The sequence below is a fragment of the Hemiscyllium ocellatum genome (genome assembly GCF_020745735.1).
Source record: "Hemiscyllium ocellatum isolate sHemOce1 chromosome 27 unlocalized genomic scaffold, sHemOce1.pat.X.cur. SUPER_27_unloc_3, whole genome shotgun sequence".
In the NCBI taxonomy this organism is placed as follows: Eukaryota; Metazoa; Chordata; class Chondrichthyes; order Orectolobiformes; family Hemiscylliidae; genus Hemiscyllium; species Hemiscyllium ocellatum.
Window position 1 is genome coordinate 128,341 of NW_026867498.1, and position 26,574 is coordinate 154,914.

General features: G+C 46.5%; 1 protein-coding gene across 2 annotated transcripts; it reads right to left on the bottom strand.

Moving 5' to 3' along the window:
- Positions 1 to 1,513: 1,513 nt before the first annotated feature.
- Positions 1,514 to 23,093, bottom strand: LOC132808031 (zinc finger protein 239-like). Of its 2 annotated transcripts, none has more exons than XM_060821932.1 (2): positions 22,783 to 23,093; positions 1,514 to 3,970 (listed from the first exon to the last, which is right to left on the bottom strand). In XM_060821932.1, the coding sequence occupies exon 2, from the start codon at positions 3,564 to 3,566 to the stop codon at positions 2,766 to 2,768; it is 801 nt and encodes a 266-aa protein (XP_060677915.1). In that variant the 5' UTR covers positions 3,567 to 3,970; positions 22,783 to 23,093; the 3' UTR covers positions 1,514 to 2,765. The 2 variants fall into 2 exon arrangements, with proteins under 2 accessions (XP_060677915.1, XP_060677914.1); XM_060821931.1 differs by lacking the exon at positions 22,783 to 23,093 and adding an exon at positions 10,134 to 10,270.
- Between the last annotated feature and the right edge of the window lie 3,481 nt (positions 23,094 to 26,574).

The window sequence follows — 26,574 nt, forward strand, 5'->3', positions numbered from 1 at the left end:
TATGTAAAGTGACGCAGTTATATCTAAATGAATCTACATTTCGAAGAGACGTTGCCCTGTTTATAAGTAGAGACAATAGGTGTGAATTCTGTCTGTGTCCCAATGTTGAGTCAAACTGACATGTTTCTCAGAAAAGCTCTGCACTTAAATTACATTCTTAAGAAGATAATTTATAGATTAGAGTGTAGGTTAGGGAGAATTGGCCGTGCTAAGTTACCCATAGTGACCAGGGATGTACAGGTTAGGGTGGATTGGCCATGGGAAATACGGAGTAAGGAGTTGGGTATGGGATACTGTTCAGAGGGCCAGAGTAAAATAGATGGGCTGAATGGCCCACTTCCACAATTCGTCCATCCCCACCAGGATTCCAAACTAGACCAGTCTCACTTGCCTGCAATTGGCCCATTTCCCTCTAAACCTTTCTATTCATGTACCCATCCAAATGCTGTTTCAATGTTGTCACTTTACCTGCATCGACCACATCCTCAGCAAGTTCATTCCACATGCAAATCAGCCTTTCAAAATGTTGCCCCTCCGCTTCCTTTTAAATCTCTCTCTTCACATTAAAAGAAAATGCCCCCGAGTTTTGAGTTCCCCTATACTAAGCAAGAGCCATTTTCGATTCACCTTACCTCCACTCCTCATGATTTTATCAATCTCAATGAGGTCAACCCCCAACCGCCTGTGCTCACGTGAATAAAGTCTCAGCCTCTCCTTATAACTCAAAGCCTCCAACCTTTACAACATCCTGGTAAATCTTTATTAAACTCTCCCTAATAGTATTCTTCCTATTACAGGCTCACCAGAACTGTACTCAGTACTCTGAAAGTGGCCTCACCAACATCCTGTACAACCTCAACATGATGTCCCAACCCCTATACTCAGTGGTGTGAACAATGAAGACAATATTACAAAATGCCACCTTAACCACTCTGTCTACCAGTGATGCAACTTCCAAAGAACTATGTACCTGAACACTGCCTCCCCCCACCTCCATGTTTATCTGTTCTCTAACATGACTCATGGCCCAACCATTATCTGGACAAGTCCTTGTTTTAGCAAAAATGCAACCCCTTGCTTTTATTAAGCCTCTCTCTCACACACATACTCTATCTCTCAGACACACAGACAGACAGACACACACCCCTCAACTCTCTCACACTCACAGCCTCATACTCCATCACACACTCACTTTCCTAAGCATACACAACACACTTCTGTGCACACTCACACACAAACTCACATGCACACACTCTCACTCTCCCATGCACATACACACACCACTCTTTGGGGTGAAATTGTATTGGCAGAATTATATTTGCAGATACATTCAATTTTGTTCACAAAGCACACAATCTGCAGGCAGTCAATCCATGTAATATTTTACAAATTCCGACTTTGGAAACAGAACCAGTCTGATTCAAGATTGGAATACTGACAGACACAAATCTGACACCTTTAATGCATTGTCTGAGCGGAGATATTTATTTTTATAAAATCTTATGTCATCTCAAGAACATTGTTACATATTAATGAACCAAAGCCCACACCCATTCTAAGAGATGAAGACTATCTAAGTTTGTTCAATATATTCTATCAGTTGTATGACACTGATCTTTCGATACAAGTTCTGTGTCTTATGATGCTGTTCCATGAGGCTTATGTGTTGATGAGGCAAGATTGTACAGATGAGGCAATGGGATTTATCTGAGGAATCTCTGGGAAGCTCGGGAGGAAATAGCAGAGCCTTTGGCTTTGATATTTGAGTCTTCATTGTCGACGGAGGAGTGCAAATGTTGTGCCCTTATTCAAGAGAGGGCATAACTACAAATTGAGGGGTGACAGCTATAAGACAGATGCCAGAGGCAAGATCTTTACACAGAGAGTGGTAAGGGCATGGTAAGCCACATTAGGGAGATTTAAACAATCCTTCGATAAGTGCATGGATGATTTTGGGATAGTGTAGGGGAACGAGCTGAGAATAGTTCGCAGGTCAGCGCAACATCGAGGGCCGAAGGGCCTGTTCTGCGCTGGATTGTTCTATGTTCTAAACTTAGTGCAGGAGGCTGAAAGACATGAGCAGCTTTAAAACAAAAACCTCTTGGAGCTCAAAGCTTTCAATGAGAGTCTGAGCCCGGTGGTAAGTTCAGGTAACCTTTATTGCAACCCAACTTTGTTACAGTTTCAGATCCCCCCAGCAAAAAGGCAGAGAAAATGTAGTTGCTTTTTGAACAGCTCAGGGTGAAAGTGCACACACCACACCTCCCCTGTTCCCCCAACCCCCCACCCTTCTCACTGTCTTTACTATTGGTCAGCACCAAGTTGTCCCTTTGTAATTGGATCCTTGGTTCAGCCGTAACCCGGAGGAAGTATTGCCTCACTCAGCAATTTCAACCCATACCCTGTCTCCAAGTAAGTTTCTCCCCGCTCCTTTGCCAGTGGGGGGAGGGCAGTGTGGAGTCAACCAGACTGCTGTGGGTCTGGAGTCACGTGTAGGCCAGACCGGGTAAAGGATGCAGCTGGAACGACTGAGTGTATCCTTTCCCACAATGGGGGTTCCCTTCCCTAACAAGGGAGAGAGGGAATCAGATGGGGGCTTTCTCCCCCTACCACCCCCTCCCTGAAACGGTCTCATCGTTAAATTCCCAACTCCACATTTCTGACCGAATACCAATTCTGCCATCTGTCGTGGCAGGATTCAAACCCGGGAGTCCCCGGAACCGGGTTGATATTCCAATCGATAATGGCACTCGGCCGTCACTCCTTCAATCTCCCTGCGATGGCACGTGAACTCGCTGGTGTCTCCGCAGGTTGGAGGAGCAGGTGAAGCCCTTCCCGCAGTGAGGGCAGGTGTATGGTCTCTCCCCGGTGTGTATCCGCTGGTGGATCAGCAGCGTGGAGGAATAGCTGAAGGCCTTCCCGCACTGAGAGCAAGTGAAGAGCCTCTCCCTTGTGTGAATCCGCTGGTGGCTCCGCAGGTGGGAGGAGCAGTTGAAACCCTTCCTGCATTCGGGGCAGCTGAAGGGTCTCTCCCCGGTGTGGATCCGCTGGTGGGTCAGCAGGGTGGAGGAATCGTGAAAGGCCTTCCCACACTCAGGGCAGCTGAAGGGCCTCTCCCCGGTGTGGATCCGCTGGTGGCTCCGCAGGTTGGAGGAGCAGGTGAAGCTCTTTCTGCACTGAGGGCAGGTGTACGGTCTCTCCCCGGTGTGGATACGCTGGTGGGTCAGCAGGTTGGAGGAATACCTGAAGGCCTTCCCACACTCTGGGCAGCTGAACGGCTTCTCTCCTGTGTGGACCCGCTGGTGGGCCAACAGGGCAGAGAAAAATATGAAGGCCTTCCCACAATCTGGGCAGCTGATGGGTTTTTCGCCCGTGTGGCTCCGCTGGTGCCTCAGCAGGTGGAAGTAATCTCTGAAGGCCTTCCCGCAGTCAGTGCAGGGGAATGGCCTCTCCCCGGTGTGACAGCGCCGATGAGTCTCCAGGGTAGACGGGACACGGAAGCCTTTCCCACAGTCGCCACACTTCCACGGTTTCTCCACAGGGCGGGATTCCTCAGGATTCTCCATGGCCACAGCTTCAGCTGCACACAAACACGTGTAGAGCCCCTCCCTGCCGTGAAATCCCCTTCGCTGGCTGTATAACTGTTTCAGGCTCCACACACAGTGTGCTTCAACAGTGGGGTCTCTCGTCCAGTCCCACCTGATGTTGAAAACGTCCTCAAACAGGAACCAAAAAGTGTTGATCCCTCTCACAGAATTCAGTCAAAAATTGTTGTGGTCCCGATGGATTGAGTGACTGTCAGAAATTAACAACAAAGTGAGGACTGCAGACGCTGGAGAGTCAGTCAAAAAATGTGGCGCTGGCAAAACAGCAGGTCAGGCAGCATCCGAGGAGCAGGAGAGTCAATGTTTCGGACATAAGCCTTCCATCCATTGATTTTGAAACTTCAGTCTTCAGATTTTCAAATAGTCTGCAAAAAGAGATTACAAAAGTCATCACTATCAGTGCAGGGTAGAAATTCAGAACAAGCCACTCTACTTTCTGTGGAATATTCTTTTGCTGTTCCACAAAATTGAAAGCACCATCCCACTCTCCCTTCCCCCTCTGTTCTCACTCCGCTCTAACTAATTCCCCTGAAGGTTGGCTATCTTGTCAGCAAGGGTCTGTTTCCGTGCTGTCCATCTCGATGACTCCAGTCGCATTTGCCATCACTTGGCCCTCACCCATCTGAACCCTTCATATTCAGATGCCTGTCCAGGAGCCTTTTGACATATCATCGTACCAGCACCCACCACTTCCTCTGGCAGCTCACGCCATCGCTCAAGCGATGCCACGTTGCAAGTGTCTGGTCTGGTGCACCAGATGACATCAGGATAATCTCAGATCGTTCCAGATCGCATCGATACTCAGTCAGTGGCTTTCCCGATCAGGATGTTGTACGTGATCATACAGGTCAGTGGGTAGGCGATCCCCCACCTCTTAGTTCAAGTATCTCTACGAGAACTCCCTTGCTGGAGGGTCCCTTGGAGACACTTCAACTGGACTTCATTGAGTTGTAGAAATGAGTTGAGATGCTGTAAATATGTTTTGCTTATTGTTGATGTCTTTTCAAAGTGGATTGAAGCCTACCCTCTTCCTAACACTACTGCTGAGTCTGTGGTGAAGATTTTGTTTAAGGAAATAATTCCTTCAGTATACCTGCGTGCATTAGCTCGGACAATGGACCACACTTTGTAGGTAATATTAACGGGGAACTCTGTTCCCAGCTTTGTATTTGTCGGCAACTGCATGGTGCTTATCATCCTCAGGCGGCCGGCCTTGGTGAATGTTTTAACCAGACTCTAGACTAAACTTGCCAAATTAATGGCTGAGTCTGGCCTCTCCTGGTTATGCTAATCCCTGTGGCCTCATTCCAGATGCGATCCATGTCTGTGGGCAAGACGTGACTGTCCCTAGCAGAGAGTCTCTCTGGTCACCCTCTCTGTACCCCTTGGAACGATTCAGCTCCTTTCTCAGTCCCCTTCCACCACATGACCGAAGAAATGGTTGGTTATGTTCTGGCTCTAACTAGTGTTATGTGTGCCTGTCACTCCCAGGAGCGTGTGGCCTACAGCGATGTTCCCTCCCTTTCAGCCTCGTCACGGGTAGAGCCTGGTTCGTTGGTGCTCGTCAAGACCTGGACTGGCAAAGGTCTCCAACCTCGTTGGGATGGCCCCTTCCAGGTTTTACTTCCCACCCCTACGGTGGTCAAAGTCACTGGGCACTCAGCTTGGGTCCAACTGCACCATTGTAAATTGATTGACTGCACCAATCAAAAGTGGGGAAGAGGAGGAGAGAATACTGGAATCCCAACAAAAGGAGTGGACCCTGTCCAGTTGGGTTTTTGAATTTTGCTGTTGTTCTAATGTTAATCTTATTACAGATACTTGAACTAAGAGGAGGGACATGGGGGGGGAAATCGCCTATCTCCTCATCTTTCTGATCACGTACAACATCCTGATGGGGAAAGCCACTAAGTATGGATGCGACCAGGAATGATCAGAGATTATCCACCACCCATGCTGAGGTGATGTCGTCCAGTGCACCGGACCAGACGCCTTTGACGTGTGGGACGTGATGAAGATTGATATTGCAATGGACTCTTACATCAGAAAGACCAGATGGTCCATCTGGACAGTAGAAATCAGTGGGAGTTACCATGTCGTTACCATGGTTTTTTTGATTTTACCTGCAGAAGCAAGCCTAGTGAGGATAAAAATGGTCAACCCCGTTATTATGGTAAATATTTTAAGGGCGCCCAGGAACACCATCCCTTTTTGCAGGACAGGCCGACTCGAGAAAAGGGAAGCTTGATAGGGGAAACTCCACAATCCACAAACAACTTATTTATACAGGCCCACAGAACGCTCTTCACCCCAGAGGCAGGAGTATGTTACTCCTCTCTATCAGGAGATGACTTACTTGCCCCGTCCCCTGTCCCCGATTCCATACTATTCGTCAGTCTTCCTGCTGCCGACCCTGCGAAGTGAAATATCACTTTCCAATAGCTCCGGTCTGTGTATACAAACAGTTGGTGTAACACTGGCTGGGGTACAGCAGGCCTGAAGCGGTACATGGACCTGGAATGGACTGGGTGACAATACAGGACACCCAATAGGCTGGGGAATCCAGAGTACCCTGAGGTTGGAAGGATTGGCAGGGGTGACAAGTCAAAAGAACCGCAATTCCCTCTTTTGTGGTCTGACCATTCGAGGAAATAAGACTAAAGAGGCTCTGGAACAGAGGAAACTGGGATTATCAGACCTGTGTCTTTACTCTATGCAGAATCGGTATGCCTTAGACTATATACTCGCCCGGGAGGGTGAGGTCTGCACCACTGTCCAAGATAAATGCACTATGGGCATTCCCGATCTCACTGGCAATATTACTAAGATACAAGAAGAGATCCAGGTATTCCTTGACAGAATGACTGAAGGGACCAATTGGGGAAACTGCAGGTCAGGCTGATGGTACAATTGGCTTATCAATTTAGCTATTTATGTTTGTCGGTATTGGTATTGTTAGGTATTTAATTGCTCGGCTTATGAGGTCCCTTAGTGATATAGATTTGCCCCAGCAGATGCACCTTTTGCGATCCGATGGCTCACCCACATGTGTCGATGGCGATGATAAATATGACCAGATGAGCCGCGAAGATGGTGGTGCCGCTCTGCAGGATGTTGATGGCTGGACCACCTTGAAGGGCATTCATTTGGACTAGCCTTCTCTTTCAGTGATCACGGTGCAATCAAAGGGAGGAATGAGGGTGTGGGCATCTGGGTGATAAAGTCTACAGCCTTAAAACTTGTCATTAAACATTTAGACTAAAATGTAATGCTGAATTATTGAACACATTTCCTGCACTAGAAAATAAACAGGCAGGAAGGCTCAGAAAGAGGAGAGAACTTAAAGATAGGGACACCTGGGCTCACCAAGTGATAACAGGATGCTGTAAGGCAATTAAGAAGGTTTGCCTCAGCATCGGTGAATCTGTGTGAACAGGACACCAAGTGATAACATTCACAGCCGTTCCCTCGTGAAATTATAGATAGCCTTTGAATCTGACCCTGAAACAAGACTAGCTACTATCCATAACTTTGTAATTAATGGTTGGATCTTGTCCATTATAATGGATTCTTACTACCCCTTGCAAGTGGGGCATTCACAAATTAAATCTTTGCTGACCTGAGTGTTCAAAAGGACACGAGAGAGAGAGACCATTTTAGTGCTGAGGCTGTTGAATTCCGGAGAAAATTAACTCTTAGTGCTTATCTGCTCTGGATTGAATTGAATTGCATTTTGGGACTTTATGACGGAAGATCTTTATTCCAGGCTTCCAAAGAGTACGATCTCCAGGATAAACCAAGAGAGAGGCTTTACAGGTCTGAGTCCACAAAGGATTCCCTGGGCCACCTCAAATCTCCACTTGAACATGGGAGGTAGGACAAAATAGCTTCTGCTTGGCTAACTCGGTGGGAACTGAGTCAGGCAGATACTGGCGACTCAGAACAAACAAGAAACCACAGACTGACATAAATCCAGTGAAAAAAATTGCAAATGCAGAAATAACAAATATGAACCTAACCATTAATCGCAGAAGTAACGGTTTAACCCTAACCACCAGACAGGCCAAATACGTTTCCAAGAATAGGTCGTCTACAAGAAATTATGATAGATTAGATTAGATTAGATTCCCTGCAGTGTGGAAACAGGCCCTTCACCCCAACCAGTCCACGCTGACCCTCTGAAGAGTAACCCACCCAGACCCATTTTCCCTCTGACTAATGCACCTAACACTATGGGTAATTTAGCATGGCCAATCCATCTTTGGACACTGGGAGGAAACCGGAACACCTGGAGGAAACCCACGCAGACATCAGGAGAATGAGCAAACTCCACACAGATGGTCACCCAAGGCTGGAATCGAACTTGGGACCCTGGTGCTGTGAGGCTGCAGTGCTAACCACTGAGCCACCGTGCCGCCCTAGGCTAAGTCAAAAATGCACGAGGACCTTGCGGGATCTGATTGAGCTTGATCACATAGTAACAACCAATGTCTGACTCAAAACAGTGTATATAAGTTCTATACAAACTCTGTAAAAGTCGGCAGATTCTTCTGGCACTCTGGGAGTACTCATCGGTGGCCCAGTGGTTAGCACTGCTGCCTCACAGCACTAGGGTCCCAGGTTCAATTCCAGCCTAGGCGGGGCTGGCTGTGTGGAGTTTGCACATTCTCCCCACGTCTGCATGGGTTTCCTCCCACAATCCAAAGATGTGCAGGTTTGGTGAATTGGCCATGCTAAACTGCCCATAATGTTAGGTGCATTAGTTAGAGGGAGATGGGTCTGGGTGGGCTACTCTTCAGAGGGTCGGTGTGGACTGGTTGGGCCGAAGGGCCTGTTTCCACCCTGCTGGGAATCCAATCTAATCCTCTGGGCTGATCAGACTCTACCAACCCGGCTATATCAAAGAATAAACTATTGCTTGTGTGATTGACAAAGAGTCATTTCCAGGTGTGTTTATTGACCAATCCCAGAAATCCGAAGATCCATATAGCAGTCCGGATCAGAACAACCAGATTAGATTATTTACAGTGTGGAAACAGGCCCTTCGGCCCGACAAGTCCACACCGACCCGCCGAAGCACAACCCACCCATACCCCTACATTTACCCCTTACCTAACACTACGGGCAATTTAGCACGTCCAATTCACATGACCTGCACATCTTTGGATTGTGGGAGGAAACCGGAGCACCCGGAGGAAACCCACGCAGATACGGGGAGAATGTGCAAACTCCACACAGTCAGTCACCTGAGGCAGGAATTGAACCCAGGTCTCTGGCGTCGTGAGGCAGCAGTGCTAATGCAGCAGGAAATGGTTAATGTCCCCAGGAAGTGGGGAGCAAAATAAGACATCAAGGCATTAACACCAACACCAGGGAGAAACTGAACATACAGACGTGCCAAATATTAGTGGCAAGCCAGAATCACAGATGTACAGCACAGAAAGAGTCCATGCTGACCAGATATCCTAAATCAATCTCGTCCTATTTGCCAGCACTTGGCCCATGTCCCTCTAAATGCTTCCCAACATATATCTATCCAGATATCTTTTAAAGGTTGTAATTGTACCAGCAGACACCACTTCCTCTGGCAGCTCATTCTTTACACACATCACCCTCTGTACACAGGAGTTGCCCCTTAGGTTTAGGGTGAGATTTGAAAGAAACCTATGAGCAACCGCAGATCAAAGATCTTGTCTATTTACCCTCGCCATGCCCCACATTATTTTATACAAGGTTGTAGGGTCACCCCTGTGGGACATGAGTAAAGCAGTGTTACTTCTGTAACCATAATTGCTTCTGCAAGGTAAATAAACTAATGACATGGTATAATTGCTTCAGCCAAGAGTGGAGTTAACAAGAGTGAAAACTATGTGAAGGAAATATATTATTGCTTCTGTATTAGTTAAAATGTGCACACAAGAATGAAATGTGCCTGCAAACAATGGTAGATATTACAGACAAACAGATAAAGGTGCTGTGAGGCGAGGGGGTGTAGGTTAAACTAGATATGCTCGTACAAACAGTTATAAGCATCTGTTTCCTGCTTCTGCGAAAACAAAATAAATCACAATCAAGGAGGCCAGAAGGCTCAGTGTCGGCGGAAAATGGGAGGAAATGTTGCTTTCGCATACAAGGAAGCAGCTGGCAGTGAGAGAGGATATACGCTCACACTTTGTTCACGCACATGGCCGGATAAGGCAAGAAATAGACAAGAGGAATGGACGCCACCGGGAAAGAATGGAGGGACCAACCGATCATTTGCGGGTCAGCTTGGAACATCAGGGCGGGGGAATGGGAATGAGGGAAGGAAGTTGAATGTGCTGGAGCCAAGGCGGAGGAAGAACAGAGGATGCAAAACCGGTTTGAAGCTGCAATGAGGAATACTGCATGTACTGTACTTGTACCTGTTGCAGTTACTGGTGGGAATCGGCTGCATTTTAAACTTAAAAACAGACAAGATATCCAGCCCTCCCCCTTCCCAATCTCTATCCTTCCGTCCCTCCTCACCCGGGTAACTAAGACACATACCTGACTTTGCAGAGTCTGCTCCCTCCCTGCATTCACTCCAGTTGCTACAAGTGAACAGTTTCCCCTGCTCCCATCTCCGTCTCCCTCCCAGGATGAAGAGTTACCCAGAGGGAGGGAGATTCACTGAAACTGACCGGGCCACTTCCGCGTGGTGACGTCACAAAGGAAGTGGGGGCGGGGCGAGGAAAAGGGACGGTACAGGGGGCGGGGCAAGACCGACCCCACCACGCTGCACTGCGCTTGCGCTCCGCCGACAGCAGAAGGGGAAGAGAACACAACTGAAAATGTGTTGCTGGATAAAGCCCAGCAGGTCAGGCAGCATCTCAGAAATAAGCATAAGCCCTTCATCAGGAGTGGGAGAGAGTTTGCCAAGCAGGCTAAGATAAAAGGTAGGGAGGAGGGACGATGGAGGTGGGATAGGTGGAAGGAGGTCAAAGTGAGGGTGATAGGCCGGAGTGGGTTGGGGGCGGAGAGGTCAGGAAGGAGGTTGCAGGTTGGGAGGGCGGTGCTGAGTTGAGGGAACTGACTGAGACAAGGTGGGGGAAAGAACACACTTTCCAAAACCCCCTCCCTGCACAGAATCCCCAGAGTGTGGAAGCAGGCCACTCGGCCTCACCCACCCACACTCATTCCCCTACATTTAACCCTGAGTCATGCGTCTTACCTGCATATTATGCCTAATTTAGCATAGCCAATCCAGCCTAACATGCACATGGGTAATTTAGCATGGCCAATCCACTTTTGATGAGAGTGGTGCTGGAAAAGCACAGCAGTTCAGGCAGCATCCGAGGAGCAGGAAAATTGACGTTTCGGGCAAAAGCCCTTCATCAGGAATAGAGTCGGCAGGGTGGAGAGATAAATGAGGCGGGGGTGGGGGTGGGGAGAAAGTAAAATACAATAGGTGAATGGAGGGGATAGGTCAGGGAGGAGGGTGGGGGAAGGTAGCAAAGAGTACAAAGGGTGATTGGGGTTGGGGATGAAGGTGATAGGTCAGATAGGAGGGTGGAGTGGACTGTTCGGATCCGAACTCTGCTGGTTTAAAGGTGGTCCGGAGTCCGTGTAGGATGAGTTGGTTACGGAGGCAGGCACTGAGGAAGCAAATGTGGCTGTGGTAGTGAGTCTGTTTCAGGACATGGTTGAAGAGCTTCAGGGCAGAGGAAATGACCTGGGAGTTGCAGTGGGAGAGGGACTCCCTGAGATTCTTGTCGAGAGAGGAGGAAAACTTCTTCAAGGCAGGCATCCTTACAAGAGGATTCACAGTAGGGTTCAAATCAACTAGGTAAAAACAAGGACTGCAGATGCTGGAAACCAGATACTAGAATCACACAACTCCAGGTTGTAGTCCAACAGGCTTCTTTGGAAGCAGTAACTTTTGGAGTGCTGCCTCTTCATCAGGTGGTTGTTGAGGATAAGATCCTAAGACACAATTTAGAGCAAAACATTCCAGTGTCCTGCCACTGAAATGGTATATTGAACAAACCTGGATTGTTAAGTCTTTCACCTTTTCAAATAGGTTGCAGGTCTCATTGCAATGTAAATCCCAGAACTTCTTGTTGTCACCTTCTCGAGATTACAAGGTTTTATAGCAAAAGTTCACATCTCAGCTCAGACAATGCATTAAAGGTGTGAGATCAGAGTCTGCCTGTATCCCAATCTTGAGTCAGACTGGTTCTATTTCCAAAGTCGAATTTACAAACTATTACATGTGTTGACTGCCTGCAGATTTTTTCTTATACAAATGCACATAGAATGTATCTGCAAATATACATCCCCACACACATACAAACAAATTTGTTGGGTGAATTTGTACTTGCAGAATTATGTCTGACTTTGATCAAAAACTGCATGAATCCATGTAAGATTCTGTAAGTCAGTTTAACCATTGTGGCACAGACAGTCTCACACAGGGGAGCTCACTCCTTCAATACATTATCTGGGCTGACGTGACACCAATTGGTAAAGTTCACTTGAGGATTTAACTATTTACAAAAGTTTTGTGATTTACATTTGAAAGAACTGAAACTATCATGGTCATTCGAACATGAGAGACTTAAACAATTCAGGTCTTTTTCAATATATAATTTCAGTTACATCACACTATAAACTGTTGCTATAAATTCTGTGTCTTACAATCTTATATTCCACAATCCCCTGATGAAGGAGCTGCACTCTGAAAGATACTGCTTCCAATTAAACTTGTTGGACAGTATTCCTCAAGTAGGGCACCATAAGAATCCTGGGAGACCCCTATTTCTTGTTTACTTCGTAATGAACCAACATTAAGCACGATCGCCTATTTATTTCTCATTTTGTTTCATTTTTCTTGTTTTATTCCCTGCGATGAAGTGGGAGACTTGTTAGATTTGGGTCAGCCATTTTGTCACATATTAAAGCCTGGAAACCATTTTGAATCTCAGCTTAGTGCCTGTTTGCTAAAGCTTGTGTTTCCCAGGCTCAGCGGGGACGGTTGGCCTTGCAGCTGTACTGCTTCCTGATAAACAAATTCTTTCCTGACATGGGGCTTTATTTCCATCCCCCACAGTTGGCGTGTCAGGCAGAAGATACCCTGGTCCTCTCAGGTCACCGGCCGATATCCTTTGAGAGATGAAATATAGAGGGTGGTTGCTACTTTTGTTGTGTCCAAAATAAAAAGGAAAGCTGGCCAGGGACAAAAGCACTGTTAGAAATGTTGATACAATTCTCCCTACTCAGCCACAAGATACTAGTGAGAGAACTCAACAGGGTCCTAGTGTCTGGACGTAATGTTGCTGAGAGCACTTGTGCTTTACAAAGTTAGTAATAAAGAATTTGCTTGCCCCAGGGTTATGAGGGGTGAAACCCTATTTGATAAACCCTGGACCCACACTGAGGACCGTGGCAGGCTTCAAGATGCCCCCGATCTGTTCGAGTGCCCAACATTAGTTTTAATTGGCGAGTAGAAATCTGAAGTATAATTGCTCACTTCAGGATGTCCAGACTTGAATGAATTTGGCACACAGGACACATTGGGCAACTATTAAAGACTCCGTTGTATTTCCCCGGGTTGTGGATTAATGCAGAGACATGAACAACTTGCCTTGAAAACAGTGTTCGATTTGCAAATGGAACAGCTGAGAGGTATTTAGAGTTTGCACACTTGGTTAAGCAGCAATGTGTCACAGCCAGGATTTATGAGGCTCAACTCCCTAACTTGGCCTGTTCTGGAATGTGAGTGCCTCATTACCTTTGGAAGGAAGGAAGGAATAAACAAAAGCTGACAAACTGAGATATGAAGAAAGTTGGAAAATGTTAGAGAGAGACACACAGGCAGAAGTTTGCAGAAAAGTTAACACTTCATAATCTGGTTTCAATGCAGATTAGCCTGGGGATGGTACTGATATCACAGGGGCCTCAAAAAGGGTACTCTCCCTCAATCCTCAAACCAAAATGTGGGTGCCCCCTGCTGGACTGGTTTGTGTTCATTCTTTGCTGTTGCCTATTTCTGTTGATTACGTACATTATTGGACACACTCACAAACCTGGTGGCACCCAGATTTTCGGAAAGAAGCTAGGAAAAGATCTGAAGCGTGTTTAATTTGTAAACAAAGAAGATGCATACTCTAAGAGGGATGCCCTGGGTTTGTTAACCACTTCCTTGCCTGGTCGGCCTTTTTTAATGTCTACAACTTGCATATATAGTATCACCTCGTGTTATGAATATTGTCTAATCAGAGTAGATGTATTTAGTAAATGAATCAAAACCATCCCAATGACTGAAACAGCTGACACTGGATTGTTGGACAAGTGGGAAATATTTGCATCAGTTAACCAAAACACTTCAAAGCTTACAGTCACGGGTATGTCAAGTCGAAGAGTTAGGACCGGGGCATTTTGCAGACTGCTTCCTCAGGCAGAGAATTCCCCAGATACACTACTCTCTGGGAAAAGCAGCAGCCCTCACTTCCTCCTCCCCACCTCTGTCCTAAACCTACTCCCCCAAAGTTTGAGGCCTAGTCTCAGCCACCAGCAGAAATGACTGGATAAGGTAGGGCTTCATCCTCACAGTGCAACGAATTCCCACTTTCCCCCAAAATCCCAGATGGACTCACTTAGTTGCTTGCTGTCTCCCAAATGAAAGATTTCATTGTAACTTCTTCCGGTCCCAGTAAGGGCAAAACATTTTTGAAAGCTGCTCTGAAAGCCCTGTCTTCACAACCACTTTTCTGCTTTCACCGAAGACAGTTAGAGTCATACACCACACAAACAGATCCTTCAGCCCACCTCATCGATGCCAACAATATATCTGAAATCAATCTTTTCCATTTGCCAGCCCATATTCCACAAATCCCTTCCTATTCATGTACCCATCCAGATGCTTCTTAATTGTACCAGCCTCCACCACTTCCTGTCAGCTCATTCCATACATGCAGCACCCTCTGAGAAAAAGTGGCCCCTCAGGTCCCTTTTAAATCTTTGCCCCCTCAGCTCAAACCTCTGCCTTCTAATTTTGGACTCCCCTACCCAGAGGAAAAGACCTTGGCTATTCACACCTATGCATGCCCATTATAAACTTCTATAATGTCACTCCCCACCCTCTGACACTAAGAGAAAACAGCCCCAGCCTATTCAGCCTCTCCCTCTTGTTCAAACCCACCAACTCTTACACCAGCCTTATAAACCTTTTCCAAACCCTTTCAAGTTTCACAACATACTTCCATAGGATGGAGACCAGAATTACACACAATATTCCAAAAGTGGTCTAACCAATGTCCTGTTCAGCCACAATATGACCTCCCAACTTCTTCACTCAATGCTCTGACCAATAGAGAAAAACATACCAAACATCATCTTCACTATCCTGTCTACCTGCGACTCCACTTACAAGGAACCATGAACATGCACTCCAAGGTCTCTTTCTTCTGCAACTCTCCCCCTGTCTAAGTCCTGCCTGCATTGCTTGACCAAAATGCAACACATCACATTTCTCCAAGTTCAACTCCATCTGCCCCTCCTTAGCCTATCAGCCCATCCATCAATTAGAATTTAAAGTGAACTCTCTTTCCTCTCTTATTCCTTCAAAGCTGAAGATCTCCATCCCACATACTCTCCCTCCATTTTCAATTTGCTGAACCTAATCCCTGCTGTACAACATCCTGAAGGGTCTGCTTCATGCTGATTAACAGGGCCATACTCAGGGGAGATCTAATTGAAACATACAGAAAACTGAACAGCCTGGACAGAGTGGATGTTGGGAAGATGTTTCCATTGGTAGGAGAAACTAAGACCCGAGGGCACAGCTTTAGAGTAAAGGGAAGACCTTTTAGAATGGAGATTAGGAAAAGGCTCTTCAGCCAGAGAGTGGTGAATCTATGGAATTCATTGGCACAGAAGACTGCAGAGGCCAGGTCACTGAGGATATTTAGACTGAGATAGCTAGGTTCGTGAGTATCGAAGGGATCGAGGGGGACAGGGAGAAAGCAGCAGAATGGTGCTCAGAAACTGATCAGCCACGACTGAATGGTAAGAGCAGACCAGATGGGCTGAATAGCCCACTTTCTGCTCCTATGTCTTACACTCTCTTGCTGTCCAGGATACTGAGAATTGGGAGCAGGAGTCGGCCATTTGGTCTTTCAAGCCTGCACCAGCATTGAACAGATCACAAATGGATATGGATCTCCCTACATCTCGGTGCAGAGGCTGGGACTTTTTTCACTGGAGCATTGGAGGTGGAGAGGTGTCCTGAGAGAGGTTTAAAAAATCATGAGGAGTATAGGTGAGGTGAACGGCAGGTGTCATTTCAAGATGAGGGCGCAAACTTTTAAAGTGAGAGCAGAACGATTCTAAAGACATGAAGAGCACTTTTTATTAAAAAAAAAGAGTGGTTTGTGTGTGGAATGAATGTCTAGAGGAAGTGGTGGATGCAGGTACAGTTACAATGTTTAAAATACATTTGGATAAGTAGGTGAATAAGAAAGGTTCAGAGGGATACGGGCCAAACACAGGCAGGTGGGATGAGTTCAGTCAGTCAGCATGGACTAGTTGGACTGAAGGGTGTTTCTCTACACTGAATGACTGTCACTGTTCTGTACTGAAAACTATTTTCTTGCCTTCCCCAATAACCATCCACTTCTTTGTTGCTCAAAAATCATGTGAACTCAGCCTTGAATATATTCAATGACCCCCTAACTGCAGGGAGACATCCCCACTTCTAAACTCAATTCCCCTTGGTGATATAACACTTGCCTTGCTGATTGCTTGCTGCACCCGTCTGACTGGTGTAGGAGAACGCTGAGGCCCCTTTGTATGTCCACACATCATTCCTGATAAAGGGCTCGTACTCGAAACGTCAACTGTCCTGCTGCTTGGATGCTTCCTGACCTGCTGTGCTTTTCTGGTGTCACACATTGCGACTCTGATCTCCAGCATTTGCAGTCCTCACTTTCTCCACTTTCCAATAGATCACCATTTAAACAATACACCTCATTTCTGCTTTTTTTTTCCACAGCAAAGACTATAACTTCACCCTGTGGTACTGCACTTGCCATATATTTGAGGCACAGACCGGGACTAACTTTTCCACAGTCTGTCTTCTTTCTGGATTCACTCCCTTTCTTTTCAGTTGCTGCAAGTCAACAATTCGATCCCAGCAAGAAAATAAAAGAAATAGAAAAGGCAGTGAGTATGCTGTTGGACAGAGGAAGGAAATTACAGTCTTGGATGAATATCAATCTTCATTCAGAGAGAGAGGAGCAGCAGCAGCTTCAGAAGTTCATGGGCCAAGATTAGAAAAGCACAGCAGGTCAGGCAGCATCTGAGGAGCAGGAAAATCAACGTCTCAGATTCAGACAATAGGGCTGTTCTGGATGGTAGGAGGACCAGGCTCCTCCTTCCGGTGTTCCTGTGCTCCTCATTGGGCCGGCAAATGAAATTCATGCACCATTTTTCCACACAGATATAAGCATGTGCAGTTTTTTTACAGACACCGGTGAACATGCGCAGCTCTTGCTGGCACCGAGGGGCACACGCAGTAGGCTCTGTAGATATGCTGGTGTAACTGACAGATTCAACTGGCCAAATGCCAATAGGCGGAAAAAAGGGGAGAGCCACAATTTTGTTTCACCTTCCCGCTCCCGGCTCTACATAACCGCACATGTTCCTCACTATTCTCCTTACGCTCACTCCTCATGATTTTTCAAATCTCAGTAAGGTCATCCCTCAACCTCCTCCACTCCAGTGATAAAGTCCCAGCCTCTCCCTATAACTCAAACCCTCCAGTCCTGGCAATGTCCAAGTAAATCTTTACCAAACCATCTCTAATAGTATTCTTCCTATTACAGGGTGACCAGAACTGTACCCAGTACTCCAAAAAGAAAATAGATTCACCAACATCCTGTACAACCTTAACAGAGAACAAAGAAAATTTACAACCCAGGAACAGGCCCTTCAACCCTTCAAGCCTAAGCCGATCCAAATCCCCTGTCTAAACCTATCGCGCAATTCCTGAATCTGTATCCCTCTGCTCTCCATCTACTCATGCATCTGTCCAGATGCACTTTTTTTTAAAAAGGTATTTTTATTGAAAATTGAACATGTTTTCACAAGTTTACAAATAAAAAAACAAGTACAAACACTAATACACAATTAAATCTTAAATAAATAGCCAAAACCTGTCAAAGAAAAAGAAAAAGACAAAACTCAACTAACTACTAATCTAACCTATAATTAACCAGAGTGTATAATCAAATAACTTACGTGATTTAAGAGAAAAAAGGATAACATAGTAATTAAATAGTGAAGTACATGCTGGGAATGAGTTAACATCAAGTCATAATAAAACCCGTATTCATGCGGGATTCCTCTCCCAAGGGGCCCCGGACCAGCCAGAACCGTTACCTCAACTAGATGAAAGTCCTAGATAGAATGGCCGAAATATCTGTCTCTATGAAATTCAAAAAGGACCGCCATATGTTATAGATTAATTCAGTTTTTTGTTGCACTGTATTTATAAGGAAGTCAAGGGGAGTATATTCCACGATTAATCTGTGCCAATTCCGAAGTCTTGGAAGGCCCTCAGCCACCCAGTTTACTAAGATATTTTTCCTTGCACAGAAGGAGAGAATGGAAAATAATTTCCTCCCGTGCACATCCACAGAAGGTAAGCTCGAGAAGCCCAGAAGAGGAGATACTGGATCTACTGTAATTTCCATTCCCAAGATTTCTGTCAGGGCGTTTACTACTTTGGTCCAGTATTTGCAGATCTTATGGCATGTCCATAAGCAGTGTGTAAGAGTGCCCACCTGTTTTACATTTGGGATACATTGGAGATGCTCCTGCCCTAAATTTTGCCGATCGTTCTGGTACCATATGGGCCCTATGAAGTATCTTTACCTGAATGGCCTGGGTTCTGTTACAAATGGAGACTTTTTTGGCATTTTCCCAGATGTCATTCCACAGTTCTTTAGAAACTTCCAACCAAAAATTCTGATCCCATGTTCTAAGCAGATGGACCATATCTTCCAACAGCTGAAAATGTGTTGCTGGTTAAAGCACAGCAGGTCAGGCAGCATCTCAGGAACAGGAAATTCGACGTTTCGAGCATAAGCCCTTCTTCAGGAATCTCGAAACGTCGGATTTCCTGTTCCTGAGATGCTGCCTGACCTGCTGTGCTTTAACCAGCAACACATTTTCAGCTGTGATCTCCAGCATCTGCAGACCTCATTTTTCATATCTTCCAACACTTCATCACGGAATAAATGATAAAGAGTGCTGACCGAGGGTACACCCATCGGCCACTACAATCTACGTTCTCTATCTGATTTATAGAGAACATCTAATAGCATAGTCTTCTTCAGTATGTAGGCTCGAATTCGGAAGTATCAAAAGAGGTTAGGTAAGCCAAATTTCTGATGCCGCTGTTCAAAAGACATCAGGATCCCTCCTCAAACAGATCCCCTAAACAGGAGATATCTCTGGATCTCCAGGATTTGAATGTGGCATCCGTAAGCCCCGGTTGAAAACCCCATGCCCCCACTATAGGAGTATAGGGGGATGTTATATGTGAATCATATTCCAAGCTTTAATTGTGTTTAATACTGTAGGGTTTTTACAGTGGTCTGTAATGATTTTCATCTGATCTAAAAATAAGAGGGCACTGTACTTGAGGAGCCTCGATGTCCATCCATTTTGATTGCGGGTCGGACGAGACCCATTCGGCTAGGTAGCTTAACAAGGAACTTAACTGATACTTCCTAAAGTCTGGAAAATCTAGCCCTCTTCCCCTTGCCTGTGGAAGCTGTAGCTTCCTGAACTTAATGAGGGGCCGTCTATGATTCCAGATGAAAGAACCCAGCCAATGATACAGCCTGCACAGTGCCGGCCTCGGCAGCATTCTCATAGGGTATAAGAGACGGGGCAAGACATTCATTTTAATTAAGGCTATTTTACTTAGCCAGGAAATTGGAAGGTCTCCCCAGCGTTGAAGGTCCTGTCTTACCCTTTCCAATAGATGCACAAATTGGCCTTGTATAGCTGGCCAAATACTGGGTGATAAAAATGTCTACGTATAAAGAAACCCTCCGAGACCACTGAAAGGAGAAGTGGGACATACTAGTGAGGCCACCCATCAACATGGCCTCCGATTTTGAAAACTTAATTTTGTAGCCTGAAAATGAACTAAATGTATTAATAACTTGGATTAAGTGAGGCACGGACATCAGAGGATTACTAAGAAAAAGAAAATCATCTGCATATAGGGTAATTTTATGTTTACCTGTACCAACCCTCAGGGCCGTTATATTAGAGTCAGCCCGTATCGCTTCCGCTAATGGCTCAATTATTAGCGTGAATAGCAATGGTGAGAGAGGACATCCCTGACGGCAGCCCCTACCCACACTGAAGCTAGCCGAGCCAATTCATTGGTGATCACAACTGCTTTGGGATCATTATACAGTGTTGAGAGCCTTTTGGCAAATACATGTCAAATGCTCAACCTTTCCAATGTATACAACAGGTATGACCATTCAACCCTGTCGAATGCCTTCTCTGCACCCAATAAGACTACTATTCCCGGTATTTTTTCCTGATGACAGATTTGATTCACATCGAAGAGTCTTCTAATATTATGATGATCCACGGCCCTTAATAAACCCAGCCTGGTCCTCTTATGATATATGGCAGTACCCTCTCCACCCTCCATACTAATGTTTTAGAGAGAATTTTAAAATCTACAGTTAGCAAGGATATTGGTCTGTATGTTGCACAATCTTCTGGATTCTTTACTTTTTTGAGAATAAGGGAGATATTCGCCTCTTTCAGTGAAGGCAGGAGGCAGCCCTGACTATTGTGTAGTTAAACATGTCCATAAGTGGGCCAGCTAATATTCCTGTGAACTCTTTGTAAAATTCAACCTGAAAGCCCTCCGGGCCAGGTGCCTTACCACTCTGAAGTTGCCTGATTACGTCAAGTATTTCCTGCGTTGTTAGGGAAGCATTCAGGACCAATACCTGTTCCGGGGTTAAGGCCAAAAGGCCAGGCTTTTAAAAAAGGACTGCATCCTCCTGGCTCTATCTTCACAATCCTGTGATCAGAATAAAACTTTCTGAAGATTGTGTTGACTCACGATCATAAAAGCGTCAGAGTGCCAGCACTTTCCCTGATAGCTGTGATAGCTTGAGGGGCCCTTTTCTCCTTGCGAGAAATGCTAAGCATATACCAGGTTTAATCGCCAAATTCATATAATCTTTATTTTGCAAATAGTATTTCCCTCTTTGCCGTTTGGGTGAGCACAGTATTCAGAGCTGCCCCAAGGGTCATAATCATTTGTAATTTGGCAACAGACAGTCTGTCAGCGTATGCTGTTTCACCTGCTTTTAAGCGAGCCTCAAGTAAATGCTGTTATTCTCCCTTTAATTTTTTCTAGGTCACCGAAATGGTCAGACCTCGTGCATAAGCTTCAATAGTCTCCCACATCATTGACGGGCTACTAGCCGTACCTGAATTAATTTCCAAGAAAGCTTTAAATTCTTGAGACAAATATTTTACAAATTTACTATCCTTCATTAAGAAGGAATCCATACGCCAATGTCAGGGGATGCCTCAGTCCTTCTGTCTTTCTTCACCCGGGTAACCAAGACACATACCTGAGGTCGCAAAGTCGGCTCCCTCTCTGGATTCACTCCAGTTGCTAGAAGTGAGCCTGCTCCGTCATTCATTAAGATCATGGCTGATCTGTCCATCGTCTCATCTCCTCCTCCCTGCACTGTCACAAGGAACCCCTTAATTCCCCTACCAGGCAAAAACCCACCTAACTGTCTTAAATATACTTAATGAAGCTGCCTCTATTGCTTCCTTGGCCAGAGTATTCCCTAGATTTTGATGAAGGCCTTTTGCCCAAAACATCGATTTTCCTGCTCCTCGGATGCTGCCTTACTTGCTGTGCTTTTCCAGCACCACTCTAATCTAGACTATTCCATAGATTCATGAACCTCTGGGAAAAACAGTTCCTCATCTCTGTCTGAAAGCTACTCCCTCTAACCTTGAGGCGTAGTCTCACTCACCAGCAGAAATGACCGGATAGGGTAGGGCTTCATCCCCACAGTGCAATGACATTGGGAAGATGTTTCCATTGGTAGGAGAGACTAGGACCAGAGGGCACAACTTTAAGAATAAAGGGAAGACCTTTAGGAACAGAGATAAGCGATGTTACTTTTTCTGCCGACAGCGAGGAGCATGGACAATGTGTTGGTGACACCAGTGAGCATGTGTGCTGTTATTCACACCACGGAACAGACACTATGTAGTGATGTTGGTGTTATTGACAGATGTTAAGTGTTCAAATGCCAAGAAGAGAAATAAAGGGTAGAACCACAGTTTATTTCCCCTGTGTGGCTCAACATTTTATAGCTTTTGCATTTTGTCTGGCTGCTCAACTTTTTTAATGTCCTTTCCTCAGTGTCGAGGTGAGGTTCACAACTAGAGGGCATAGGTTTAGGCAGAAAGATATAAAAGGTACCCATGGGGCAACTTTTCCACGCAGAGGGTGGTGCACGTATGGAATGAACTGCCAGAGGAAGTAGTGAAGGCCGGTATAATTACAGCATTTAAAAGGTATCTGGATGGATATATGAATAGGAAGGGATCAGTGAGATGTGAGCCAAGTGCTGGCAAATGGAACTACATTAATTTAGGGTATCTGGTTGGTATATACAGGTTGGACCGAATGGGTCTGTTTCTGTGCTGAACATGTCTCTGACTCTAAATAATAAAAATTATACTTTGACAAATAACAAGCTATGTCCATGTTAACAAAGCTTAGTGCACCATATGCTTTACTAACCATTCTCAATGGGTCCTGCCCCTTGAATGACTGAGGAACATGTACATGCTGGTGCATAGTATCCTTCACTAGTATTTACACACTACCCTCAGCAATTGCACAAGTAACAGCAAAGGGCAAACAGCACAAGGATTAAACACACAGTGAGGGGTAAACAGCACAAGGATTAAACACACAGTGAGGGGTAAACAGCACAAGGATTAAACACACAGTGAGGGGTAAACAGCACAAGCGCCAGTAAAAGCAGATGGAAAGTGAGTGTAAAATGTGACTATGACAGGACAGGACAGGCCCCACATTCCTTCCCCTCCGTCCCCCCCCCACAACCTGCCTCACCTTTCACCTCCCGGGCCCAGTACCTTCCAGGTGGCCCCATAGTTGACACAGGGGCCGCCCCACGACCAGTAGAACTCCACCACCCAGGCGCCCGACCAGTTCCCAAGCAGGTCCTTAACCCCATCCGCCTCCAGAATGTTCACCGGCTCCTGGCTGCTGTACAGCCGGCCGGTGTGGCCGTGACACAGCAGCTGCGCCAGGAAGGCGGCGGCGGCCAGTGCCGGGTGTCTGCCCCGGGCCGCACGGCGCCATTTTCCTAACGGCCGCCCTCCCGCCGCTTCCTCGCTCGAGCGACTTCTCCTCCCAACCGCCTTCGCCCCCGCGTGACGTCTGCACGGGGGGATGGGCGGGGCCGGGGGAGCCTCACCGTCACCAAGCAACAGCCACCTCGCGCTACAACTGCTCATTCACAAAAACAAACTCTCCTGTCTCGCTCTGCAGCTGCAGGGGGGGGACACTGCCACGTTTCGAGGAGCCCTGTCTACATTGGGAAAGCTCACCGCTCCATTTAAACAGATATTCCGACATCTAACGGAACGGCCTCATATCTAAAGGGGGCAATCTGCATTTTAAAGGGACATGGACATTTTAACGGGTATTTCCGCAAATACAGAGATGTAAATGGACGAGATTACATTTCAAAGGGATGTGGGCACATTCAAAGGGATATCTTAATATGTAAAGTGACGCAGTTATATCGAAATGAATCTACATTTCGAAGAGACGTTGCCCTGTTTATAAGTAGAGACAATAGGTGTGAATTCTGTCTGTGTCTCAATGTTGAGTCAAACTGACATTTTTCTCAGAAAAGCTCTGCACTTAAATTACATTCTTGTGAAGGTAATTTATAGATTAGAGTGTAGGTTAGGGAGAATTGGCCGTGCTAAGTTACCCATAGTGACCAGGGATGTACAGGTTAGGGTGGATTGGCCATGGGAAATACAGAGTAGGGGTTGGGTATGGGATCCTGTTCAGAGGGCCAGAGTGAGATAGATGGGCTGAATGGCCTGCTTCCACATTGTCGGAATTCGAGACCCTCCCCACAAAGAGGCATTTTATCTGCATCTATCTTGTCAAGCCCCTTTCAGAATTCTACTGGTTTCAAAAGAGGTATACAGCACAGAAACAGACATGATGTCCCAACTCCGAGACTCAGTGGTGTGAACAATGAAGGCGAGGTTGCGAGATGCCGCCTTAACCACAGACAGAATTCACACCTATTGTCTCTACTAATAAACAGGGCAACGTCTCTTCGAAATGTAGATTCATTTCGATACAACTGCGTCACTTTACATATTAAGATATCCCTTTGAATGTGCCACATCCCTTTGAAATGTAATCTCGTCCATTTACATCTCTGTATTTGCGGAAATACCCGTTAAAATGTCCATGTCCCTTTAAAATGCAGATTGCCCCCTTTAGATATGAGGCCGTTCCGTTAGATGTCGGAATATCTGTTTAAATGGAGCGGTGAGCTTTCCCAATGTAGACAGGGCTCCTCGAAACGTGGCAGTGTCCCCCCCCCCCCCCCCCCGCAGCTGCAGAGCGAGACAGGAGAGTTTGTTTTTGTGAATGAGCAGTTGTAGCGCGAGGTGGCTGTTGCTTGGTGACGGTGAGGCTCCCCCGGCCCCGCCCATCCCCCCGTGCAGACGTCACGCGGGGGCGAAGGCGGTTGGGAGGAGAAGTCGCTCGAGCGAGGAAGCGGCGGGAGGGCGGCCGTTAGGAAAATGGCGCCGTGCGGCCCGGGGCAGACACCCGGCACTGGCCGCCGCCGCCTTCCTGGCGCAGCTGCTGTGTCACGGCCACACCGGCCGGCTGTACAGCAGCCAGGAGCCGGTGAACATTCTGGAGGCGGATGGGGTTAAGGACCTGCTTGGGAACTGGTCGGGCGCCTGGGTGGTGGAGTTCTACTGGTCGTGGGGCGGCCCCTGTGTCAACTATGGGGCCACCTGGAAGGTACTGGGCCCGGGAGGTGAAAGGTGAGGCAGGTTGTGGGGGGACGGAGGGGAAGGAATGTGGGGCCTGTCCTGTCATAGTCACATTTTACACTCACTTTCCATCTGCTTTTACTGGCGCTTGTGCTGTTTACCCCTCACTGTGTGTTTAATCCTTGTGCTGTTTACCCCTCACTGTGTGTTTAATCCTTGTGCTGTTTACCCCTCACTGTGTGTTTAATCCTTGTGCTGTTTGCCCCTCACTGTGTGTTCAATCCTTGTGCTGTTTGCCCCTCACTGTGTGTTTAATCCTTGTGCTGTTTACTCTTTGCTGTTACTTGTGCAATTGCTGAGGGTAGTGTGTAAATACTAGTGAAGGATACTATGCACCAGCATGTACATGTTCCTCAGTCATTGAAGGGGCAGGACCTGTTGAGAATGGTTAGTAAAGCAGGTTGTGCACTAAGCCTTGTTAACATGGATATAGTTTGTTCATTGGAAAAGTTGACTTTTTATTATTTAGAGTCATAGAGATGTACAGCACGGAAACACACCCCTTCAGTCCAACCTGTCCACGCCAACCAGATATCCTACATTAATCTAGTCCCCTTTGCCAGCACTATATCCCTCTAAACCATTCCTATTCATATATCCATCCAGATACCTTTTAAAGGCTGTAATTATACCGGCCTCCTCCACTTCCTCTGGCAGCTCACTCCATACCTGCACCACCCTCTGCATGGAAACATTGCCCTTCAGGTACCTTTTATATCTTTATGGCCTCACCCTAAACCTATGTCCTCTAGTTGTGAAGGTCACCCCAACATGGAGGAAAAGACTTAAAAACATTGCTTTTGCATTTGTCTGGCTGCTCAATCAAATATCGAGCCACATGGGGGGGAAAAAATATCGCTCTGCCCTTTTTGATCTCCAATAGACATTTGGAAACTTAAAATCTGTCAGTAACACCAGCATTGCTACAGAGCATATTGTGTACACTCCTCAGTGTCAACAAGCAGCACACATGTTTGCCACTGTCACCAAAACATTGGGTGTGTTCCTCATTGTTGGCAGAAAAGGGGCGAAACCAACTTTTGATGGACAAATAAGGATCACTGGAGGACCGGAAGGAGACTTGTCCTCCTGCCATTCGGAGCTCCCCTATTAGTGAATGCGGAAGTTGGGCCATGAGGTTCTGAAGCTCCTGCCCCTCCTCTCTCTCAATGAAGATTGAGCTTCACTCAAACTGCAGCTTCCTTCCTCTGTCCAACATCTGTGAGTACAGCATTCTCTTTTCTCACCCCCTTTTCCATTTACGTTTCATTCTGGGGTTCAGTTGTTGACTTGGAGCAAATGAAAGGAATGGGAGTGAATCCACGAGGGGACAGACTCTGGAAAAGTTAGTCCAAGCCTTTGTCTCAATTGGCAAAATAGACAGGCAGGAGACTGGAAGAACGCAGCAAGCCAGGCAGTATCAGGAGGTGGAGAAGTTGAGGTATCTGGTGGAACCCTTGTTCAGGATTGGGGGTGGGTATAGGGAGAGCTGTGGAACAAGGGTGTGCTGGGGGCAGGATGATGAAGTGGGGATAGGTGGAGACAGGTAGAGGGTACAATAGACAATAGGTGCAGGAGTCGGCTCTTCTGCCCTGCGAGCCAGCACCATCATTCATTATGATCATGGCTGATCATCCTCAATCAGTATCCTGTTCCTGCCTTATCCCCATAACCTGGTTGGTGAATGGGAGGAAGGAATCTAGTTAGCAGGGAAGAGTGGAAGGGGCTGGGAAGTGAGTTGGGGGATGGGATGGGAGATTATTTGAAGTTGGAGAACTCAGTGTCGAGTCCTCCGGGCTGTGGA

Coding starts and splice junctions, on each gene's coding strand:
- LOC132808031 (XM_060821932.1), bottom strand. CDS start 3,566: ATGGAGAATCCTGAGGAATCCCGCCCTGTGGAGAAACCGTGGAAGTGT.